Raw genomic sequence first — 24402 nt, 5'->3', positions numbered from 1 at the left:
ACCGAGGTGTCGTTCTCGCTCACATGAAAGAGCTGGGGTTAAGACTTAATGCTAAGAAAAGTGTGCTTTCTCCAGTTCAGAGAACCACTTATCTGGGCATGGTGTGGGATTCGACCACGATGCAGGCACGTATGTCACCTGCTCGGATCGAGTCGATCCTCACCGCAGTCGCGAGAGTGAGAGAAGGCTGGTCACTCACTGTCAAGCAGTCACGGAGATTGCTGGGTCTGATGGCAGCTGCGTCCAATGTGAATACTATTGGCCTGCTGTACATGAGACCCCTACAGTGGTGGCTCAAGACCAAGGGGTTCTCCTGATGGGAAATCCACTTCGCATGCTAAAGGTCACGCGGCGCTGCCTACGTGCCTTGGATATGTGGAGGAAGCCTTGGTTCTTGTCCCAGGGCCCGGTGCTGGGAGCTCCTTGTCGCCGCGGTATGCTAGCGGCGGACGCGTCCCTCACCGGCTGGGGTGCGGTCATGAGTTGCCACCCTGCCCGTGGTCTGTGGAGTGGTCGCCATCTGACATGGCACATCAACTGCCTGGAGATGCTGGCCGTGCTTTGTGCACTTCGTTATTTTCTCCCAGACCTAAGAGGTCACCATGTGTTGGTGCGCACCGACAACACAGCGGTGGTCTCTTACATCAACCATCAAGGAGGTCTCAGCAGTTCAGAGCAGTTCACATTCCTGGGCATCTTAATATGGGAGCAGACATCCTGTTGAGGCAGGGGCTGAGGCCCGGGGAATGGCGGCTTCACACTGAAGTGATGAAGCAGAGTTGGAGATGTTGGCCAGACTCGGGTGGATCTGTTTGCGACGCGAGAGACATCGCACTGTCCCCTCTGGCTTCCTCTGACTCATCCAGCTCCACTGGGGCTGGACGCCATGGTACAGACATGGCCGAGGCTTCTTCTGTACATTTTTCCCCCGATTGCTCTGCCCTCAGGAGTTCTGGAGAGAGTGCGCCGGGACGGAGTCCAGCTGCTGTTAGTAGCCCCGTTCTGGACGGGCCGGGTATGGTTCCTGGGCCTGATTTCTCTTTTTGACGGCACTCCATGGGAGGTTCTCGTCAGGAGAGATCTCCTCTCGCAGGCGGAGGGTGCGCCCCCGCATGGAGCTTAGAGGCTGTAGGGTGTTGTCTCTGAGGAGGCACAACTCTTAGCTTCCGGTCTTTCAACCGAGGTTGTAAGACCGTTCTCCAATCCAGAGCTCCCTCAATGAGGAAACTGTATGCCTTGAAGTGGAAGCTTTTCACTTCTTGGTGCGGGAGACTGCCAGCTCGACCCAGTTAACTGCCCCGGATGGTACAGTGCTGGAGTTCCTGCAGGCTCTCCGCAGGGTTGACCCACTCCACCCTGAAGGTCTACGTGGCGGCCATTGGTGGCCTACCACGCCCCTCTCGGTGGCCAGTCAGTGAGCAGAAACCCTCTGGTTACATGTTTCCTCCATGGTGCGCTGAGGCTGAGGCCTCCGGCCAGAAGAAGCTTATGCTAAGCGGTGATCAGGATGCTGTCCTAGCCTCGAGTCCTCTGATCTCCCCTGTCCTGGGGGTCAAGACTCACTTCCTTCTAAAGTTTGGCATTGGACGGGATGTCCCGATTTCTTTCAGGCTCCCTCTCCTTCTCTTGCTTTAGCTGTGCTCTTCCACACTAGGCAGAGATTGGAAAGTCTGGCGGCGTGGGCATTCTCGTTCCCCAAACGTTCTCGACGCAGCTCGAGTTCCTGAAGAGGAACGTCTAAGGTTACGTATGTAACCCTGGTTCCTCGAAGGAACGAGACGCTGCGTCGCAGTGCCACACTTCCGGCATCTCTGGCTGGCGCTTGCTTCATCCTTTGAGGCTGATATCCGGCTTCGCCGCTCATGCTTTTATGCTTCCTGGTCCTCTGACGTCACCCGCCTATGACGTCTCGCCCTTCTTTTGGACTGATTATACATGTTATTCAGAGACGTCACGCTGGACGCGTTCCCCAAACGTTCTCGACGCAGCGTCTCGTTCCTTCGAGGAACCAGGGTTACATACGTAACCTTAGACGTTCTGGAGGCTGCCCCTCTTTCCTCAAAGCTGCCAGAAAACACCTCAAGGTGATCCGACCGAGTCAGACTGAGGTGCAGCTTATTGAGCCACCATCGCCAGCCAGCAGCGCTGATGGTAAATGATATGAATGTGAAAAAAAACAAAAAAAAAACTTAATATAAGTATCCATGAACATTACTTTTAGTGCAGCCGGGATACCATGCCACATTAGACAACGTTTAGCTGTTGTGGTCGCGCCGTGACAGCACACGAGTCCGTTGTAGACATTACTATAAAAGTGCATCTAAAAAATTTTAATATCATCAAAAAGTTCTTTATTTTCTGTAATTTAATAAAAAAAAAAAATAGAAAAAAAGATCCATTCCACACAAACTGAAGTATGTCATGAGTATTTTGTTTTAATTCTGATGGTTATGACTTACGGCTTAGGAAAATTCAAAATTCAGTATCTAAAAAAATTTATATTTTCTCAACGATCAATCAAAAAGAGATTTACAAAACAGAAATGTTCAAGATCTCCAAAGCAGGTTTAATTATGCACCCAATATTTGGTTGGGGCTTCTTTTGCATGAACTACTGCTTCAATGCGGTGTGGCATGGAGGTGATCAGTCTGTGTGGCACTGCTGAGGTCTTTATTGAAGACCAGGTTGCTTTGATAACGGCCTTCAGCTCCTCTGTATTGTTTTCAGATGTTACTTATCTTCCTCTTCACAATTCCTCAGATCTCTGTGAGGTTCAGGTCAGGTGAGTTGGCTGATCAATCAAGCACAGTGATATCATGGTCAGCAAACCACTTGGAATTGGTTTTGGTTCTGTGGGCAGGTGCGAAATGAAATCAGCATCTCCATAAAACTTGTCAGCAGATGGAAGCATAAAGTGCTCCAAAATCTCCTGGTAGATGGCTGCGTTGACTTTGGACTTGATAAAACACAATGGACAAACACCAGATGTCATGGCACCCAAATCAAGACTGACTTCAGAATCTTCACACTGGACTTCAAGCAGCTTGGATTCTGTGCCTCCCCAGTCTTCCTCCAGACTCCAGACCTTGATTTCCAAATTAAATTCTAAATTTACTTTCATCTTGAAAAGAGGACTTTGGACCACTGAGCAACAGTCCAGTTCTTTTTCTCTTAAGTCCAGGTAAGATGGTTCTGATGTGGTTTCTGTTTCAGAAGTGGCTTGGTAGCTCTTTTTCCTGAAGACGTCTGAGTGTGGTGACTCTTGATGCACTGACTCCGGCTTCAGTCCATTCCTTGTGAAGCTCTCCCAAGACCATGAATCTGCTTTTCCTGACAATCTTCCCAAGTTTGTGGTCATCTCTATTGCTTGTGCACCGTTTTTTACCACACTTTTTCCTTCCAGTCAACTTTCTATGAATATATTTTGATACAGCACTCTGTGAATAGCCAGCCCTTTCAGCAATGACCTGTGGTCTACCCTCATTGTGGCGGATGTTGATGATTGTCTTGTGGACATTCCCAAGTCAGTCGTCTTTCCCATAATTGTGGTTACATGTTCTAAATTAGCCCAAGAGGTACCTGGTATTTATACTCAAAATTAATCAAACTAATCAAGCTCAAAATGGAATCTTCAAATTCTTTGAGATACTGATTTGTTTATTTTCCTTAGCTGTAAGTAACCATCCAAAAAAAGAAATATTTGAAATATTTCTGTTTGTGTCTAATGAATGAATATAGAATATAAGAAAGATTGCTTTTTTAAATTAAATTACAAAAAATAAAGACCGTTTCCATGATATTAATATTTTTTTGAGAGGCACCTGTACTATCTACAGTTTTGTCAAGTCTGTGGTTTTCTTGTGAAATTGGGCCACATTATCTCTGTTGCCGCAGGCTGTTTTCATGTCCACGCCGTGGGTTTAAGTCACCCCAATAATGTGTACTTTTGCCCCCGTCAAACGCGTTAGTTAGTTTGGGCTAGTTTTGAGTAGCAACTGGGTGGGTTTTGTTGTGAACACCTGGCAACCCTTTTCGTCAAACAGGTAACATGATTATTACTAACATAGCGGACTCATCAAAAATACATTGGAATCATATATTAAAGAGAAAATAATCACTTTATCCGATGTTTAAGTGAATAAAATATCCTTGACAGGCTTACTGGAGTTCCTCAACTATGGGGACTATGGTATCTCTCACAGGACTTGTGTGTGTGGTGTGTGTGTGGTGTGTGTGTGTTTAAGTGATGTAAAAGAGCAAAGCAGGCATTTGGACCAAAGCACTGTGAGGCAAGGGAGGGGGAGACTAAACATCTTTCTAAACTTAAATCACATTTTTGCCCCATTTGTGTTGTTTTACTAATACAATTATTTAAAGTATAGGACATTGTTAGCCTATTTACAATACACAGGGTGTTTTTTAATAACAATTTTTTTGGGGGACAACCCTCAAAGGGGGGGGGGGGGGGGGTGTTGGTGGGCTGTACCCCCGGATTTACGCCTATGTCCATAACATATATTTTTTTCTGACATTATTTTTTAAATTTTCTAGTAACTTCTGAGGGAAATTTGTTCCTAAACCATTTTTTCCCAGTGTACATGAAATGCTAAAACTTTGCAATACAACCAATTGTTTCTGATTTTAATAGATTAGGAGATTCTTTAATTTATTATTATTATTTTCTAGAGGTAATATTATGCGCTCAGACTGTTTCAACTATTATCTGATCACACACAGGTCTTTTTACTGACATGGCTCAAGAGTGAACTTGCCAGTGTTAATAGTCCTACTGTTCACACAAAAAGCCCAGATACGAAGCTGTTTCAGTACGTGCTGAGTGGTCTGTTGGGTAAAATTTTTTTTTTTTTTTTATTTTTTTTTTTAATTTATTAAAACAGCACCTGCACTCAAATACACCTCGTTTTTAAATTATAATGTAAACAAGCGTATAAGCCTTTTATTCCATTGTCACGGTTTTAGGTTGGTGGTGAGATCTCAGTTGTATTTTTTTTTTACATTTCCCCATATATCTGTACTTTTATTACAGTGACATAGAAAGTGTCACTGTCTCAAACTAAAGGATAGATATCATATCACAGTGAGATATCTTTAAAAAAAAAATTTTTTATTAAACATTCATTCAAAATAACATAAGCCAAGTAAAAGAGCCAGGGGTTCAAGGATGACCAAACAATTACAATTCAAATAGGAAAGAGTAGAAAAAAAAAATACAAAAATCTAAAATAAAAAATGAATAAGAAAACAGATTACACAACCAAAACCTTCCTGTTCCCACAAAACCATAAGATAATAGTCAGATATAAATTATACAAAGACACCAAAAAGTGATCATACATTCAATGATTTAGTTACAGGAGGTGGATAAAGATTTTATATACATTTTAATATCTTCTAGAAAGTAAGAGAAGTGGGGCATAACTTTCATAACCTTACATTTGTGGATAAAATTAAGTTGCAGTGAAAGTAAACATTTCCATATTGCTTCTCAAAAGTGAAAATTTCAGACAAAACATCCTTAAAGAAAAGCTCAACAGTGAGATATCAGTATCAAAGATCATGATAAAGTAATGTCTCCATCTGCTGGTCAGACTTTAGAAACACATGAGATAACATACTGTCCTATCCTTACCCTATTTTATGAGTTCATTTAATATAGTTTTAAATAAATCTTTATTATTAGGCCTATTAAATGTATTATTTTAGTCTTTAAGCATAATATGTTTACTATTTACCTAACTGAATTAAACAAAAAAAAAAATACATTTTCATTGTTTTACATTATAAATGGAGTAGACTATTTAATTGCAGGTAGTCAGGGCAACTTAAGAACAGTTTTTCTTCACTTTTTTTCTTTGTCCTCTTCTTTTTCATTTATTTATTTACTCAATTCTATTTTTTCAAGAGAAATGTTCACTGTAAATAGTGGCAACCAATCTACTTTATCACACATTTTGGAAAATGTTATGCATGACTACTCAACATCTCATCCAGCAAAAGTAAAAAATAATTTATAAACAAATCTTGTAATTTCCAATAACAGCATGATTTTTCATCATGATTGGGGCCAGAAAAATAAATAATAACGATTCGAATGTTTTTTAACAAAATATGTTTAATATGGAATTGTACGCCCGCGCACACACATACCTCACACACACACACACAGTCGTATGGGTTTATCTAACTTAATTTAACTTAACTTTATTTGACATATCTGAAGTCATTACCATCGCGACGGTATCCGTTATTATGACGCCATAGAGCGCGTTTCAAAAGTTTAGAATGTTGGCGCGCGCGGTATATAAAGCGATGGAATTCTGTGAAACATTTTGTTGGTTTGTAGTAGTGGTCGAAGACGAGAGTTATTAGCGGTTATCAGTGATGGGACAGCGAAATTCTCGTGTTATTCCGGTAAATGATGGCGCGGTGTACGATCACCATCCCAGTACACCCCCAACACCCGACACCGACAAGGCGGAGCAACACTTCCATCCGTGCGATGAGCCGCCTGTCGATGCCGGTGAGGGAGACGCCCAGAGGAGGGAGGAGGAGGAGCGGAGGGAGGCATGGGGTGAGGAGGAGGAGGAGATGAAGAAGAAGAGGAAAAAGAAGTTCTGGAGGCTGCCCTCTTTCCTCAAAGCTGCCAGAAAACACCTCAAGGTGATCCGACCGAGTCAGACTGAGGTGCAGCTTATTGAGCCACCATCGCCAGCCAGCAGCGCTGATGGTAAATGATATGAATGTGTGACAAAAAAAAAAAAAAAAAAAAATATTATGAGTATCCATGAATTGCATATTTTTTTCCTTTGTGCTTTCCTTCAAATGATTTAATTTCACCTTGAAAATAGCCATGTAAAAATGCGTCAAATGCAATAATTTCTTTTTTAATAGATGACATTATGTGCCGCTATGAGCTCGGTGATCGTCTGGGGGTAGGCGGGTTTGGTGTCGTTCATGAAGCGAGTCGTGTGGAGGATGGCCTTAAGGTCAGTACAAATAAATGAAACTTATGCAACTGTTTTTTCTCATCTTTTCACATCCTTTCCACAGTCTTCAGGTTTAATGAGTGGAATTGTATGACCTCTACACACATGTGAACTGTTTTACTTATGTTTTGTTGTTTAGGTGGCATTGAAAGACGTCATGAAGACCCATGACATGGAATACCTAACTATTGTAAGACATCTCACTCACTATTTTCATTTAAAACCTCTAAGATTAGCTTTAATTGCAGACAATTAATGTTTTTTTTTAGTAAACAAACCATTTTTAAACTGTCTGTCTTCTAGCCTGGTCATCCAAACCCCCTACCAGTGGAGATTGCCCTTACACTCTTGGCCAACAAGGGACCCAGCGCACCAGAGATTATAAAGCTGCTGGACTGGCAGGACCAACGGGACAACTATGTCATGGTCCTCGAGTGTCCGTCACCGTGCGAGAACTTAGTCAGTTTCTTGGAGGGCCATGGAGGAAGACTCGAAGAAGGTTTAGTTCGGCACATCATGCGGCAGGCAACGCGGGCGGCTCACACATGTTGTCGCCGTGGGGTATTCCATGGTGACATAAAGTTGGAAAACTTCATTGTGAGCAAGGACACCCTGCAGGTCAAGTTGATCGACTTTGGGTGTGGGGACCTCATGAGAAAGTCTGCCTACACGACATTGTATGGTATGTATTATCCCTCAAAGCTGACAGAGGAAACGCTTTGGTAATGTAAACTTGCATACGAGATGAAATCTCTTTCCTCCAGGCACCATGGAGTACTACCCTCCTGAGTACAGGGTCAAGGGCAAGTACCATGCGAAGTCTGCAATGTCGTGGTCTCTTGGGGTCATCTTGTTCACAATGCTGTGCGGCCGTTTTCCAACTGACAATGACCTGCAGAAGACCGAACTAAACCTTTGGTCAGAGCCTGGACTGTCAAAGGGTGAGCTCTTCATCACATAAAAAGAAGTCTGATTCCAATCATCATACAAATGCTCTTTCAGATTTGATCTCACAGCTGAATAGTGCAGATGTAAAGGCTTCAGGTCATAATGAGATGTTGCTTCCATGTTTCTGCACAGACTGCTGCAGTTTGATCTGTAGTCTGCTCCAGCATAAAACTAAGCGACGACTCGGTCTGGGGAAGATCCTTCAACACGACTGGTTTCAGGTACTGAGCCTGAGATCAGCCACATTTGCTTTTGTAGTGTGATGTATTTAGGCTAATGCTTTGTTTGGTGTGCTGTTTCAGGTCTCCATATAAGTCGTGGCGAAAAGGAGCTTCGACCCCAGACATTTCCCAGTCTCCTGTCAGCTTTGCATCTTGACGGCTGGCAGGAAGACTTTTCATTCCTCTGTGAATCCTCTGCATCTTGCGGAGCCGGCAGGCCATGGCTGCATCTTATGCTATGGCCATGGGTACATCTTATGCTATGGCCTGAAGCAGCAGTACTTGCATCTGCCGTTACTGCTTCTTTGGGGATGTGTATATAGGTATATAGTTTTTTTCTCAGAGCCTGTATGGTCTAAAGGTTAGATCTTCATTTAAAAATAAAAAAGACATATTATTCCAATCACAGTGCATTTGTTCTACCAGAGTAGACCTCACATCTAAATAGCGCAAATGTAAAAGCTTCAGGTCATAATCAGATGTCTTTCCCATGTTTCTGCACAGAATGCTCCTGAACCAGAGGTTCCTGCCATGGACAGCTTAAAGGCATGTAATGGGCTTCCTCGTCTCAGAGCTCCACTGCCCTGGTTCCTCAGCGGTTTCTCTCATGGCTACCCACAAGTCCAAAGTTTGATGTCCCAGAGGTTCCTTCTACGGTGCTCCAGGTCTCTCAGTCTTGCCGCTCTGGTACCAGAACTTCCTGTAGTGACTACCTGGTCTTCAACACCTTGTCATGACTGCACGCTCTCAAAAGTTGCCCTGGATAGTGAGGTCCCTGCAAAGTCAGCTGGGTCCCAGAGGTTCTAGCACTGGCCAGTCAGAGAGGTTCATGCCACGGTCCAGTCTCAGATGTTCTTCTCATGGCTGTCTCAGATGCACTGCTCCATGTGATATGTGCCCCGGTTCCCAGAAGTTTCTGTAATGGCTGCATCTGCTCTTTAAATACTTTTCTCATGTCAGAAAGGAAGAAAAACAGCTTGCATTTTAAACTGGAAAGATTAAAAGGTCTACTTATCGTCTGTGGTTTTCTGTTATTTTCTACATCTTGTATTTTTATTGTGACAGCATCCGTCACTATTTTTCACAGTTAAAATGTTCATGTCCTCCAGAAGGTGGCGATAGAGAAGCATCTCTGTGCACCTCCACCAGCCCCGTAATATACTTTAATCAGCTTTATCACATTGTGAATGATATGCACATGATGTTAAGCTAATAATATAATCAGCCATAATTTCGTTCAGGTATTTTATTGTTATCCTGAATAAAATTGTACTTGTATGGATATGTGTACACAGAGGAAAGCCACATTACTTTTAGTGCAGCCGGGATACCATGCCACATTAGACAACGTTTAACTGTTGTGGTCGCGCCATGACAGCACACGAGTCCGTTTTAGACATTACTATAAAAGTGCATCTAAAAAAATTTTAATATCATCAAAAAGTTCTTTATTTTCTGTAATTTAATAAAAAAAAATAGAAAAAAAAGATCCATTGCACACAAACTGAAGTATGTCATGAGTATTTTGTTTTAATTCTGATGGTTATGACTTACGGCTTAGGAAAATTCAAAATTCAGTATCTAAAAAAATTTATATTTTCTCAACGATCAATCAAAAAGAGATTTACAAAACAGAAATGTTCAAGATCTCCAAAGCAGGTTTAATTATGCACCCAGTAATTGGTTGGGGCTCCTTTTGCATGAACTACTGCTTCAATGCGGTGTGGCATGGAGGTGATCAGTCTGTGTGGCACTGCTGAGGTCTTATTGAAGACCAGGTTGCTTTGATAACGGCCTTCAGCTCCTCTGTATTGTTTTCAGATGTTACTTATCTTCCTCTTCACAATTCCTCAGATTCTCTGTGAGGTTCAGGTCAGGTGAGTTGGCTGGCCAATCAAGCACTGCAATGTCATGGTCAGCAAACCACTTGGAATTGGTTTTGGTTCTGTGGGCAGGTGCGAAATGAAATCGGCATCTCCATAAAACTTGTCAGCAGATGGAAGCATAAAGTGCTCCAAAATCTCCTGGTAGATGGCTGTGTTGACTTTGGACTTGATAAAACACAATGGACAAACACCAGATGTCACGGCACCCAAATCAAGACTGACTTCAGAATCTTCACACTGGACTTCAAGCAGCTTGGATTCTGTGCCTCCCCAGTCTTCCTCCAGACTCCAGACCTTGATTTCCAAATTAAATTCTAAATTTATTTTCATCTTGAAAAGAGGACTTTGGACCACTGAGCAACAGTCCAGTTCTTTTTCTCTTAAGTCCAGGTAAGATGGTTCTGATGTGGTTTCTGTTTCAGAAGTGGCTTGGTAGCTCTTTTTCCTGAAGACGTCTGAGTGTGGTGACTTTATGCACTGACTCCGGCTTTAGTCCATTCCTTGTGAAGCTCTCCCAAGACCATGAATCTGCTTTTCCTGACAATCTTCCCAAGGTTGTGGTCATCTCTATTGCTTGTGCACCGTTTTTTACCACACTTTTTCCTTCCAGTCAACTTTCTATGAATATATTTTGATACAGCACTCTGTGAATAGCCAGCCCTTTCAGCAATGACCTTCTGTGGTCTACCCTCCTTGTGGAGGATGTTGATGATTGTCTTGTGGACATTCCCAAGTCAGTAGTCTTTCCCATAATTGTTGTTCCATGTTCTAAATTAGCCCAAGAGGTACCTGGTATTTATACTCAAAATTAATCAAACTAATCAAGCTCAAAATGGAATCTTCAAATTCTTTGAGATACTGATTTGTTTATTTTCCTTAGCTGTAAGTAACCATCCAAAAAAAGAAATATTTGAAATATTTCTGTTTGTGTCTAATGAATGAATATAGAATATAAGAAAGATTGCTTTTTTAAATTAAATTACAAAAAATAAAGACCGTTTCCATGATATTAAAATTTTTTTGAGAGGCACCTGTACTATCTACAGTTTTGTCAAGTCTGTGGTTTTCTCGTGAAATTGGGCCACATTATCTCTGTTGCCGCAGGCTGTTTTCATGTCCACGCCGTGGGTTTAAGTCACCCCAATAATGTGTATTTTTTGCCCCCGTCAAACGCGTTAGTTAGTTTGGGCTAGTTTTGAGTAGCAACTGGGTGGGTTTTGTTGTGAACACCTGGCAACCCTTTTCGTCAAACAGGTAACATGATTATTACTAACATAGCGGCGGACTCATCAAAAATACATTGGAATCATATATTAAAGAGAAAATAATCACTTTATCCGATGTTTAAGTGAATAAAATATTCTTGACAGGCTTACTGGAGTTCCTCAACTATGGGGACTATGGTATCTCTCACAGGACTTGTGTGTGTGGTGTGTGTGTGTGTGTGTGTGTGTTTAAGTGATGTAAAAGAGCAAAGCAGGCATTTGGACCAAAGCACTGTGAGGCAAGGGAGGGGGAGACTAAACATCTTTCTAAACTTAAATCACATTTTTGCCCCATTTGTGTTGTTTTACTAATACAATTATTTAAAGTATAGGACATTGTTAGCCTATTTACAATACACAGGGTGTTTTTTAATAACAATTTTTTTGGGGGACAACCCTCAAAGGGGGGGGGGGGGGGGTGTTGGTGGGCTGTACCCCCGGATTTACGCCTATGTCCATAACATATATTTTTTTCTGACATTATTTTTTAAATTTTCTAGTAACTTCTGAGGGAAATTTGTTCCTAAACCATTTTTTCCCAGTGTACATGAAATGCTAAAACTTTGCAATACAACCAATTGTTTCTGATTTTAATAGATTAGGAGATTCTTTAATTTATTATTATTATTTTCTAGTGGTAATATTATGCGCTCAGACTGTTTCAACTATTATCTGATCACACACAGGTCTTTTTACTGACATGGCTCAAGAGTGAACTTGCCAGTGTTAATAGTCCTACTGTTCACACAAAAAGCCCAGATACGAAGCTGTTTCAGTACGTGCTGAGTGGTCTGTTGGGTAAAATTTTTTATTTTTTTTTATTTTTTTTATTAAAACACCACCTGCACTCAAATACACCTCGTTTTTAAATTATAATGTAAACAAGCATATAAGCCTTTTATTCCATTGTCACGGTTTTAGGTTGGTGGTGAGATCTCAGTTGTATTTTTTTTATATTTCCCCATATATCTGTACTTTTATTACAGTGACATAGAAAGTGTCACTGTCTCAAACTAAAGGATAGATATCATATCACAGTGAGATATCTTTTAAAAAAAATTTTTTTATTAAACATTCATTCAAAATAACATAAGCCAAGTAAAAGAGCCAGGGGTTCAAGGATGACCAAACAATTACAAATCAAATAGGAAAGAGTAGGGAAAAAAAATACAAAAATCTAAAATAAAAAATGAATAAGAAAACAGATTACACAACCAAAACCTTCCTGTTCCCTCAAAACCATAAGAAAATAGTCAGATATAAATTATATAAAGACACCAAAAAGTGATCATACATTCAATGTTTTAGTTACAGGAGGTAGATAAAGATATTATATACATTTTAATATCTTCTAGAAAGTAAGAGAAGTGGGGCATAACTTTCATAACCTTACATTTGTGGATAAAATTAAGTTGCAGTGAAAGTAAACATTTCCATATTGCTTCTCAAAAGTGAAAATTCCAGACAAAACATCCTTAAAGAAAAGCTCAACAGTGAGATATCAGTATCAAAGATCATGATAAAGTAATGTCTCCATCTGCTGGTCAGACTTTAGAAACACATGAGATAACATACTGTCCTATCCTTACCCTATTTTATGAGTTCATTTAATATAGTTTTAAATAAATCTTTATTATTAGGCCTATTAAATGTATTATTTTAGTCTTTAAGCATAATATGTTTACTATTTACCTAACTGAATTAAACAAAAAAATACATTTTCATTGTTTTACATTATAAATGGAGTAGACTATTTAATTGCAGGTAGTCAGGGCAACTTAAGAACAGTTTTTCTTCACTTTTTTTCTTTGTCCTCTTCTTTTTCATTTATTTATTTACTCAATTCTATTTTTTCAAGAGAAATGTTCACTGTAAATAGTGGCAACCAGTCTACTTTATCACACATTTTGGAAAATGTTATGCATGACTACTCAACATCTTATCCAGCAAAAGTAAAAAATAATTTCTAAACAAATCTTGTAATTTCCAATAACAGCATGATTTTTCATCGTGATTGGGGCAAGAAAAATAAATAATAACGATTAGAATGTTTTTTAACAAATATGTTTAATATGGAATCACACATATACCTCACACACACGCACAGTCGTATGGGTTTATCTAACTTAATTTAACTTAACTTTATTTTACATATCTGAAGTCATTACCATCGCGACGGTATCCGTTATTATGACGCCATAGAGCGCGTTTCAAAAGTTTAGAATGTTGGCGCGCGCGGTATATAAAGCGATGGAATTCTGTGAAACATTTTGTTGGTTTGTAGTAGTGGTCGAAGACGAGAGTTATTAGCGGTTATCAGTGATGGGACAGCGAAATTCTCGTGTTATTCCGGTAAATGATGGCGCGGTGTACGTTCACCATCCCAGTACACCCCCAACACCCGACACCGACAAGGCGGAGCAACACTTCCATCCGTGCGATGAGCCGCCTGTCGATGCCGGTGAGGGAGACGCCCAGAGGAGGGAGGAGGAGGAGCGGAGGGAGGCATGGGGAGAGGAGGAGGAGGAGATGAAGAAGAAGAGGAAAAATAAGTTCTGGAGGCTGCCCTCTTTCCTCAAAGCTGCCAGAAAACACCTCAAGGTGATCCGACCGAGTCAGACTGAGGTGCAGCTTATTGAGCCACCATCGCCAGCCAGCAGCGCTGATGGTAAATTATATGAATGTGAAAAAAAAAAAAAAAACTTAATATAAGTATCCATGAATTGCATATTTTTTCCTTTGTGCTTTCCTTCAAATGATTTAATGTCCCCTTGAAAATAGGCATGTAAAAATGCGTCAAATGCAATAATTTCTTTTTTATTAGATGATATTATGTGCCGCTATGAGCTCGGTGATCGTCTGGGGGTAGGCGGGTTTGGTGTCGTTCATGAAGCGAGTCGTGTGGAGGATGGCCTTAAGGTCAGTACAAATAAATGAAACTTATGCAACTGTTTTTTCTCATCCTTTCCACAGTCTTCAGGTTTAATGAGTGGAATTGTATGACCTCTACACACATGTGAACTGTTTTACTTATGTTTTGTTCTTTAGGTGGCATTGAAAGACGTCATGAAGACCCATGACATGGAATATCTAACTATTGTAAACCATCTCACTCACTATTTTCATTTAAAACCTCTAAGATTAGCTTTAATTGCAGACAATTAATGTTTTTTTTTTTAGTAAACAAACCATTTTAAAACTGTCTGTCTTCTAGCCTGGTCATCCAAACCCCCTACCAGTGGAGATCGCCCTTACACTCTTGGCCAACAAGGGACCCAGCGCACCAGAGATTATAAAGCTGCTGGACTGGCAGGACCAACGGGACAACTATGTCATGGTCCTCGAGTGTCCGTCACCGTGCGAGAACTTAGTCAGTTTCTTGGAGGGCCATGGAGGAAGACTCGAAGAAGGTTTAGTTCGGCACATCATGCGGCAGGCAACGCGGGCGGCTCGCACATGTTGTCGCCGTGGGGTATTCCATGGAGACATAAAGTTGGAAAACTTCATTGTGAGCAAGGACACCCTGCAGGTCAAGTTGATCGACTTTGGGTGCGGGGACCTCATGAGAAAGTCTGCCTACACGACATTGTATGGTATGTATTATCCCTCAAAGCTGACAGAGGAAACGCTTTGGTAATGCGAACTTGCATACGAGATGAAATCTCTTTCCTCCAGGCACCATGGAGTACTACCCTCCTGAGTACAGGGTCAAGGGCAAGTACCATGCGAAGTCTGCAATGTCGTGGTCTCTTGGGGTCATCTTGTTCACAATGCTGTGCGGCCGTTTTCCAACTGACAGTGACCTGCAGAAGACCGAACTAAACCTTTGGTCAGAGCCTGGACTGTCAAAGGGTGAGCTCTTCATCACATAAAAAGAAGTCTGATTCCAATCATCATACAAATGCTCTTTCAGATTTGATCTCACAGCTGAATAGTGCAGATGTAAAGGCTTCAGGTCATAATGAGATGTTGCTTCCATGTTTCTGCACAGACTGCTGCAGTTTGATCTGTAGTCTGCTCCAGCATAAAACTAAGCGACGACTCGGTCTGGGGAAGATCCTTCAGCACGACTGGTTTCAGGTACTGAGCCTGAGATCAGCCACATTTGCTTTTGTAGTGTGATGTATTTAGGCTAATGCTTTGTTTGGTGTGCTGTTTCAGGTCTCCATATAAGTCGTGGCGAAAAGGAGCTTCGACCCCAGACATTTCCCAGTCTCCTGTCAGCTTTGCATCTTGACGGCTGGCAGACAGACTGTTCATTCCTCTGTGAATCCTCTGCATCTTGCGGAGCCGGCAGGCCATGGCTGCATCTTATGCTATGGCCATGGGTACATCTTATGCTATGGCCTGAAGCAGCAGTACTTGCATCTGCCGTTACTGCTTCTTTGGGGATGTGTATATATGTATATAGTTTTTTTCTCAGAGCCTGTATGGTCTAAAGGTTAGATCTTCATTTAAAAATAAAAAAAGACATCTTATTCCAATCGCAGTGCATTTGTTCTTCCAGAGGAGACCTCACATCTAAATAGCGCAAATGTAAAAGCTTCAGGGTCATAATCAGATGTCTTTCCCATGTTTCTGCACAGAATGCTGCTGAGCCAGAGGTTCCTGCCATGGACAGCTTAAAGGCATGTAATGGGCTTCCTCGTCTCAGAGCTCCACTGCCCTGGTTCCTCAGCGGTTTCTCTCATGGCTACCCACAAGTCCAAAGTTTGATGTCCCAGAGGTTCCTTCTACGGTGCTCCAGGTCTCTCAGTCTTGCTGCTCTGGTACCAGAACTTCCTGGAGTGACTACCTGGTCTTCAACTCCTTGTCATGACTGCACGTTCTCAAAAGTTGCCCTGGATAGTGAGGTCCCTGCAAAGTCAGCTGGGTCCCAGAGGTTCTAGCACTGGCCACTCAGAGAGGTTCATGCCACGGTCCAGTCTCAGATGTTCCTCTCATGGCTGTCTCAGATGCACTGCTCCATGTGATATGTGCCCCGGGTCCCAGAAGTTTCTGTAATGGCTGCATCTGCTCTTTAAATACTTTTCTCATGTCAGAAAGGAAGAAAAACAGCTTGCATTTTTAAACTGGAAAGATTAAAAGGTCTACTTATCGTCTGTGGTTTTCTGTTATTTTCTACATCTTGTATTTTTATTGTGACAGCATCCGTCACTATTTTTCACAGTTAAAATGTTCATGTCCTCCAGAAGGTGGCGATAGAGAAGCATCTCTGTGCACCTCCACCAGCCCCGTAATATACTTTAATCAGCTTTATCACATTGTGAATGATATGCACATGATGTAAGCTAATAATATAATCAGCCATAATTTCGTTCAGGTATTTTATTGTTATCCTGAATAAAACTGTACTTGTATGGATATGTGTACACAGAGGAAAGCCACATTACTTTTAGTGCAGCCGGGATACCATGCCACATTAGACAACGTTTAGCTGTTGTGGTCGCGCCATGACAGCACACGAGTCCGTTGTAGACATTACTATAAAAGTGCATCTAAAAAATTTTAATATCATCAAAAAGTTCTTTATTTTCTGTAATTTAATAAAAAAAAAAATAGAAAAAAAGATCCATTCCACACAAACTGAAGTATGTCATGAGTATTTTGTTTTAATTCTGATGGTTATGACTTACGGCTTAGGAAAATTCAAAATTCAGTATCTAAAAAAATTTATATTTTCTCAACGATCAATCAAAAAGAGATTTACAAAACAGAAATGTTCAAGATCTCCAAAGCAGGTTTAATTATGCACCCAATATTTGGTTGGGGCTTCTTTTGCATGAACTACTGCTTCAATGCGGTGTGGCATGGAGGTGATCAGTCTGTGTGGCACTGCTGAGGTCTTATTGAAGACCAGGTTGCTTTGATAACGGCCTTCAGCTCCTCTGTATTGTTTTCAGATGTTACTTATCTTCCTCTTCACAATTCCTCAGATTCTCTGTGAGGTTCAGGTCAGGTGAGTTGGCTGATCAATCAAGCACTGCAACATCATGGTCAGCAAACCACTTGGAATTGGTTTTGGTTCTGTGGGCAGGTGCGAAATGAAATCAGCATCTCCATAAAACTTGTCAGCAGATGGAAGCATAAAGTGCTCCAAAATCTCCTGGTAGATGGCTGCGTTGACTTTGGACTTGATAAAACACAATGGACAAACACCAGATGTCATGGCACCCAAATCAAGACTGACTTCAGAATCTTCACACTGGACTTCAAGCAGCTTGGATTCTGTGCCTCCCCACACTGTTAGAAATGTCTGTAAATTTAACAGTATTTAACTGTAAAATGAACTGTATTTTACTGTATGACAGTTATACAGCATATTACTGTATTTTAAAGTTACATTTTGGGGAATACCCTCTTGGCGACACTAAATTACAGTATTTTTAATTTACTGTAAATCTAAATACAGTAAAGAAAAAATGAGCGCGAAACCTGACCAATCACAGATCAAGTTTTATTTCCCCCTTGGAGAAAGAAGAAAACAAGACACACAGATGCGAAAAGAACCAGTCAGATGCAAAGGTGGGTACAAATATTACTTCTTTTACTTTAAATATATTATATCTTTGGTTTAACTAAAAAAAAAAACGAAAAAAAAAAAACGCTGCCACTGAACAGCGCGCAGTCACCTCACATTTATGCTGTGAAGAGAGCTAGAGAGTTGTGGTGACACTGTGCAAACATTCATATTTCTTTCCTTTCTTTCCCTTTTCTGAACGTTTCACCGTCAAAATATGGACATTAACGGGTCTCTGCCTTGGGTTTGACCACTCCAGGAGCTGGTGAGTGTTCATGTGAACTGTTAGCCGAACAACAAAGCTTTCGTGGATTTAGCTTAAAGTCAGTCAGATTTTTTTCCCGCTATTATCGCTTACTCTTAACTGATTAACGTTACCCCATATAAATGCACGTCATGCTTGTAGTGCTAGAGTAAAACCCGCAATGGAGACATTATACGCCTTTATTAATCATGCCAAAGGGCATAAAAACACGGCGAATTTAAGGTTTTCGTGGGCAGTTCCTGAATGCCCATACACTTTCCAAAGCCTCTCCGCCCCTCAGTCTCACATTTAACGTTACCGCAAACACAGAAATCTAAAGTTAAGGAAACTAAACAACCAAGAGAAAAATATGTCTACTTCAAATGTAACATTTGTTCTGTACATCAGCATCGGGAGAATAACATTATAATCTCGTTCGCGAAAATGCGCCGCAAATGGCACAGAACACAATGGAAATGTTTTCAGGGGATCCCAATAAGTGACGGAACCCGACTGTGTACGTTACATCCAATGCGCGATCAACGGCTGTCCGAATTCACTCACTCGTTTTCATTCACAGCTTCAAGTGAACCGTATTAGTGGACTAATGTAGAAATGAGTGAATGAGTGTTAAGGGGGCGATTTCGGATTTAGCCAACGTAATTTCCTCATTATTTTAACCTGGGATGTTCTCGTGACATTAGCTTAATAGCTGTTCTTAGGACATACATGTCTTATTATTGCTGTTAACATAACTGTTGCAAATAAATACTTTTTATACAAAAAAGTTTTCGTAATATGCTTTATTTATTTGTGTGTGTCTCAACTTTAAAATTAGCTGTTTCATCTCTGTACCCTACATTACCTTACATTTCTTACCTATGAAACTTATTTAAACATAACATTACCATTTTTTTTTTTACAATGTTACTAATGTATAGATTAATATCTTACCCTCATGTTCTTTTTACATTTTTTATATTGTATATAAAGTTGTATGTCATAAACATGTAATCTCTGTATTTTTTGCAAGAAAACAAAAGTAGACGTTGAGTACTAAACATGCTGCATCCGGGTTCGTCACATATTGGGTCCCCTGGAAATATTTCCGTTGTGTTCTGTGCCATTTGCAGTGCATTTCTGTATTTGGTTGTGTTGTGAGTATTTGGTTGTTTTGTTAGACATTTTTCACATCAAATGATCTAACTTTTTTTTCTGTTATGTAAAGGTTAAATGTTAACCCTGACAACAGCAAGTGCTCCTCAAAGTTCCACGTCATCAGAAGAAGTGGGAAGATGGTGCAAAGGAAGAACTCTGGTCTGAACCCTCATGTATCCTCCTTCATTAAAGGGATAGTTCACCCAAAAAATTAGTTCACCCATTAATAACTCACCCTCATGTCGTTCCAAACCCGTGAGACCTCCATTTATCTCCTCAGTCCCTCCATTGAAGCTGTGTGTTCGGTCTGCTGTCAATGTCCAGAAAGGTAAGAAAAACATCATCAAAGTAGTCCATGTGACATCATAGGGTCAGTTAGAATTTTTTGAAGCATCGAAATTGCATTTTGGTCCAAAAACTACAACTTTATTCAGCATTGTCTTCTCTTCCATGTCTGTTGTTAGACAGTTCAAAACAAAGCAGTTTAGTGATATCCGGTTCGCGAACGAATCACTCGATGTACCCAGATCCTTTTGAACCAGTTCACCAAATCGAACTGAATCGTTTTAAACGGTTCGCATCTCCAATACGCATTAATCCACAAATTACTTAAACTGTTAACTTTTTTTAATGTGGCTGACACTCCCTCTGAGTTCAAACAAACCAATATCCCGGAGTAATTAATTTACTCAAACAGTACACTGACTGAACTGCTGTGAAGAGAGAACTGAAGATGAACACCGAGCCGAGCCAGATAACGAACAAAAGACTGACTCGTTCTCGAGTCAGCCACATTAAAAAAGTTAACAGCTTAAGTAATTTGTGAATTAATACGTATTGGAGACGCGAACAGTATAAAACTATTCAGTTCGATTTGGTGAACTGGTTTAAAAAGATCTGGTTACATCGAATGATTCATTCGTGAACCGGATATCACAAACTGCTTTGTTTTGAACTGTCTTACAACAGACATGGAAGAGAAGACAATGCTGAATAAAGTTGTAGTTTTTGCTATTTTTGGACCAAAATGTATTTTCGACGCTTCAAAAAAATTCTAACCGACCCTCTGATGTCACATGGACTACTTTGAAGATGTTTTTATTACCTTTCTGGACATGGACAGTATACCGTACACACAGCTTCAGTGGAGGGACTGAGAGCTCTCGGACTAAATCTAAAATATCTTAAACTGTGTTCAGAAGATAAACGGAAGTCTCACGGGTTTGGAATGACATGAGGGTAAGTTATTAATGACATAATTGTCATAAAACTATCCCTTTAATGAGTTTCTAGATTTCAGCTGGCAAAACTATAAAGCTACTAAGAGCAAATACATTCTACACAGGAGTTTTCTGAATTTGTAAATTTTTAAGATTGTTCTTATGACTGAATCTGTTCATGTCTGTTGTTTTAAAATGCTCTTAATATGAAACTTTTATGTATAAATGAAATGTGTTCAAGTTTTTGGAAAACTGAAAGTACAATCTGCAAGAATATTAAAATGTTATTTCAAGTATTACAATTTAACTATTAAACCAATAAAATAAGTTAAACAGTCTTTTGTTTCTTTTTATAGTTTTTACTACTGAGACATGAGACCTGTTGAAATAAAATAATTTGTACAGTTTTACAATACATAATAAAAGTGAACAAATTACAGTAAATTTCACAGTTTAAAGTAATATTTTATTGTATTAAAATATATAAAAGGATAAAAAAACATAATTGTGTTTTACAGTAAAAAAATATATTACTGCAAATACATTTACAGTAAGTTAAATGGTACTGTAAATATTAATACAGTATTTTTACTGTAAGTTTAATTTACAGTAAGTTACTGGCAAACTGCTGCCAGTAAGTTACTGTAATTTCTACAGGAAATTTTTTACAGTGCAGTCTTCCTCCAGACTCCAGACCTTGATTTCCAAATTAAATTCTAAATTTACTTTCATCTTGAAAAGAGGACTTTGGACCACTGAGCAACAGTCCAGTTCTTTTTCTCTTAAGTCCAGGTAAGATGCTTCTGATGTGGTTTCTGTTTCAGAAGTGGCTTGGTAGCTCTTTTTCCTGAAGACGTCTGAGTGTGGTGACTTTATGCACTGACTCCGGCTTCAGTCCATTCCTTGTGAAGCTCTCCCAAGACCATGAATCTGCTTTTCCTGACAATCTTCCCAAGTTTGTGGTCATCTCTATTGCTTGTGCACTGTTTTTTACCACACTTTTTCCTTCCAGTCAACTTTCTATGAATATGTTTTGATACAGCACTCTGTGAATAGCCAGCCCTTTCAGCAATGACCTGTGGTCTACCCTCATTGTGGCGGATGTTGATGATTGTCTTGTGGACATTCCCAAGTCAGTAGTCTTTCCCATAATTGTGGTTACATGTTCTAAATTAGCCCAAGAGGTACCTGGTATTTATACTCAAAATTAATCAAACTAATCAAGCTCAAAATGGAATCTTCAAATTCTTTGAGATACTGATTTGTTTATTTTCCTTAGCTGTAAGTAACCATCCAAAAAAAGAAATATTTGAAATATTTCTGTTTGTGTCTAATGAATGAATATAGAATATAAGAAAGATTGCTTTTTTAAATTAAATTACAAAAAATAAAGACCGTTTCCATGATATTAATATTTTTTTGAGAGGCACCTGTACTATCTACAGTTTTGTCAAGTCTATGGTTTTCTTGTGAAATTGGGCCACATTATCTCTGTTGCCGCAGGCTGTTTTCATGTCCACGCCGTGGGTTTAAGTCACCCCAATAATGTGTATTTTTTCCCCCGTCAAACGCGTTAGTTAGTTTGGGCTAGTTTTGAGTAGCAACTGGGTGGGTTTTGTTGTGAACACCTGGCAACCCTTTTCGTCAAACAGGTAACATGATTATTACTAACATAGCGGACTCATCAAAAATACATTGGAATCATATATTAAAGAGAAAATAATCACTTTATCCGATGTTTAAGTGAATAAAATATCCTTGACAGGCTTACTGGAGTTCCTCAACTATGGTGACTCTCTCACAGGACTTCAACCCAGTGTGTGTGTGTGTGTGTTTAGGTGATGTAAAAGAGCAAAGCAGGCATTTGGACCAAAGCACTGTGAGGCAAGGGAGGGGGAGACTAAACATCTTTCTAAACTTAAATCACATTTTTGCCCCATTTGTGTTGTTTTACTAATACAATTATTTAAAGTATAAGACATTGTTAGCCTATTTACAATACACAGGGTGTTTTTTAATAACAATTTTTTTGGGGGACAACCCTCAAAGGGGGGGGGGGGGGGCCTGTACCCCTGTACCCCTGTACCCCTGTACCCCCTGTACCCCCTGTACCCCCGGATTTACTAGTAACTTCTGAGGGAAATTTGTTCCTAAACCATTTTTTCCCAGTGTACATGAAATGCTAAAACTTTGCAATACAACCAATTGTTTCTGATTTTAATAGATTAGGAGATTCTTTAATTTATTATTATTATTTTCTAGAGGTAATATTATGCGCTCAGACTGTTTCAACTATTATCTGATCACACACAGGTCTTTTTACTGACATGGCTCAAGAGTGACATTGCCAGTGTTAATAGTCCTACTGTTCACACAAAAGCCCAGATACGAAGCTGTTTCAGTACGTGCTGAGTGGTCTGTTGGGTAAACTTTTTTTTTTTTTTTTTTTTTTTTTTTTTTTTTATTTATTAAAACACCACCTGCACTCAAATACACCTCGTTTTTAAATTATAATGTAAACAAGCGTATAAGCCTTTTATTCCATTGTCACGGTTTTAGGTTGGTGGTGAGATCTCAGTTGTATTTTTTTTTACATTTCCCCATATATCTGTACTTTTATTACAGTGACATAGAAAGTGTCACTGTCTCAAACTAAAGGATAGATATCATATCACAGTGAGATATCTTTTAAAAAAAATTTTTTTATTAAACATTCATTCAAAATAACATAAGCCAAGTTAAAGAGCCAGGGGTTCAAGGATGACCAAACAATTACAAATCAAATAGGAAAGAGTAGAAAAAAAAATACAAAAATCTAAAATAAAAAATGAATAAGAAAACAGATTACACAACCAAAACCTTCCTGTTCCCACAAAACCATAAGATAATAGTCAGATATAAATTATACAAAGACACCAAAAAGTGATCATACATTCAATGATTTAGTTACAGGAGGTGGATAAAGATTTTATATACATTTTAATATCTTCTAGAAAGTAAGAGAAGTGGGGCATAACTTTCATAACCTTACATTTGTGGATAAAATTAAGTTGCAGTGAAAGTAAACATTTCCATATTGCTTCTCAAAAGTGAAAATTTCAGACAAAACATCCTTAAAGAAAAGCTCAACAGTGAGATATCAGTATCAAAGATCATGATAAAGTAATGTCTCCATCTGCTGGTCAGACTTTAGAAACACATAAGATATATTCATTTAATATAGTTTTAAATAAATCTTTATTATTAGGCCTATTAAATGTATTATTTTAGTCTTTAAGCATAATATGTTTACTATTTACCTAACTGAATTAAACAAAAAAAAAATACATTTTCATTGTTTTACATTATAAATGGAGTAGACTATTTAATTGCAGGTAGTCAGGGCAACTTAAGAACAGTTTTTCTTCACTTTTTTTCTTTGTCCTCTTCTTTTTCATTTATTTATTTACTCAATTCTATTTTTTCAAGAGAAATGTTCACTGTAAATAGTGGCAACCAGTCTACTTTATCACACATTTTGGAAAATGTTATGCATGACTACTCAACATCTCATCCAGCAAAAGTAAAAAATAATTTCTAAACAAATCTTGTAATTTCCAATAACAGCATGATTTTTCATCGTGATTGGGGCCAGAAAAATAAATAATAACGATTCGAATGTTTTTTAACAAAATATGTTTAATATGGAATCACACATATACCTCACACACACGCACAGTCGTATGGGTTTATCTAACTTAATTTAACTTAACTTTATTTTACATATCTGAAGTCATTACCATCGCGACGGTATCCGTTATTATGACGCCATAGAGCGCATTTCAAAAGTTTAGAATGTTGGCGCGCGCGGTATATAAAGCGATGGAATTCTGTGAAACATTTTGTTGGTTTGTAGTAGTGGTCGAAGACGAGAGTTATTAGCGGTTATCAGTG

At 39.5% G+C, this 24402-nt stretch overlaps 1 protein-coding gene and 1 pseudogene across 1 annotated transcript; both read left to right on the top strand.

Annotated features, from left to right (window-relative positions):
• The first annotated feature begins 6277 nt into the window (after nucleotides 1-6277).
• Nucleotides 6278-8363, top strand: LOC113087717 (serine/threonine-protein kinase pim-2-like). The gene is made up of 6 exons (XM_026255638.1): nucleotides 6278-6748; nucleotides 6913-7007; nucleotides 7147-7197; nucleotides 7311-7689; nucleotides 7772-7948; nucleotides 8088-8363. The coding sequence occupies exons 1-6, from the start codon at nucleotides 6403-6405 to the stop codon at nucleotides 8216-8218; spliced, it is 1179 nt and encodes a 392-aa protein (XP_026111423.1). The 5' UTR covers nucleotides 6278-6402; the 3' UTR covers nucleotides 8219-8363.
• Nucleotides 8364-13649: 5286 nt separating this feature from the next.
• On the top strand, nucleotides 13650-15199 carry LOC113087719 (serine/threonine-protein kinase pim-2-like; annotated as a pseudogene).
• Nucleotides 15200-24402: the final 9203 nt, after the last annotated feature.

The sequence above is a fragment of the Carassius auratus genome, unplaced genomic scaffold (genome assembly GCF_003368295.1).
Source record: "Carassius auratus strain Wakin unplaced genomic scaffold, ASM336829v1 scaf_tig00045149, whole genome shotgun sequence".
Lineage (NCBI taxonomy): Eukaryota > Metazoa > Chordata > Actinopteri > Cypriniformes > Cyprinidae > Carassius > Carassius auratus.
The sequence above is the reverse complement of the archived record's forward strand: the minus strand, read 5'-3'. Positions and strand labels throughout refer to the sequence as shown.

Coding starts and splice junctions, on each gene's coding strand:
- LOC113087717 (XM_026255638.1), top strand. CDS start 6,403: ATGGGACAGCGAAATTCTCGTGTTATTCCGGTAAATGATGGCGCGGTG. Junction 7,008..7,146: donor GTGTGGAGGATGGCCTTAAG/GTCAGTACAAAT, acceptor TTTGTTGTTTAG/GTGGCATTGAAAGACGTCAT. Junction 7,949..8,087: donor AGAGCCTGGACTGTCAAAGG/GTGAGCTCTTCA, acceptor GTTTCTGCACAG/ACTGCTGCAGTTTGATCTGT.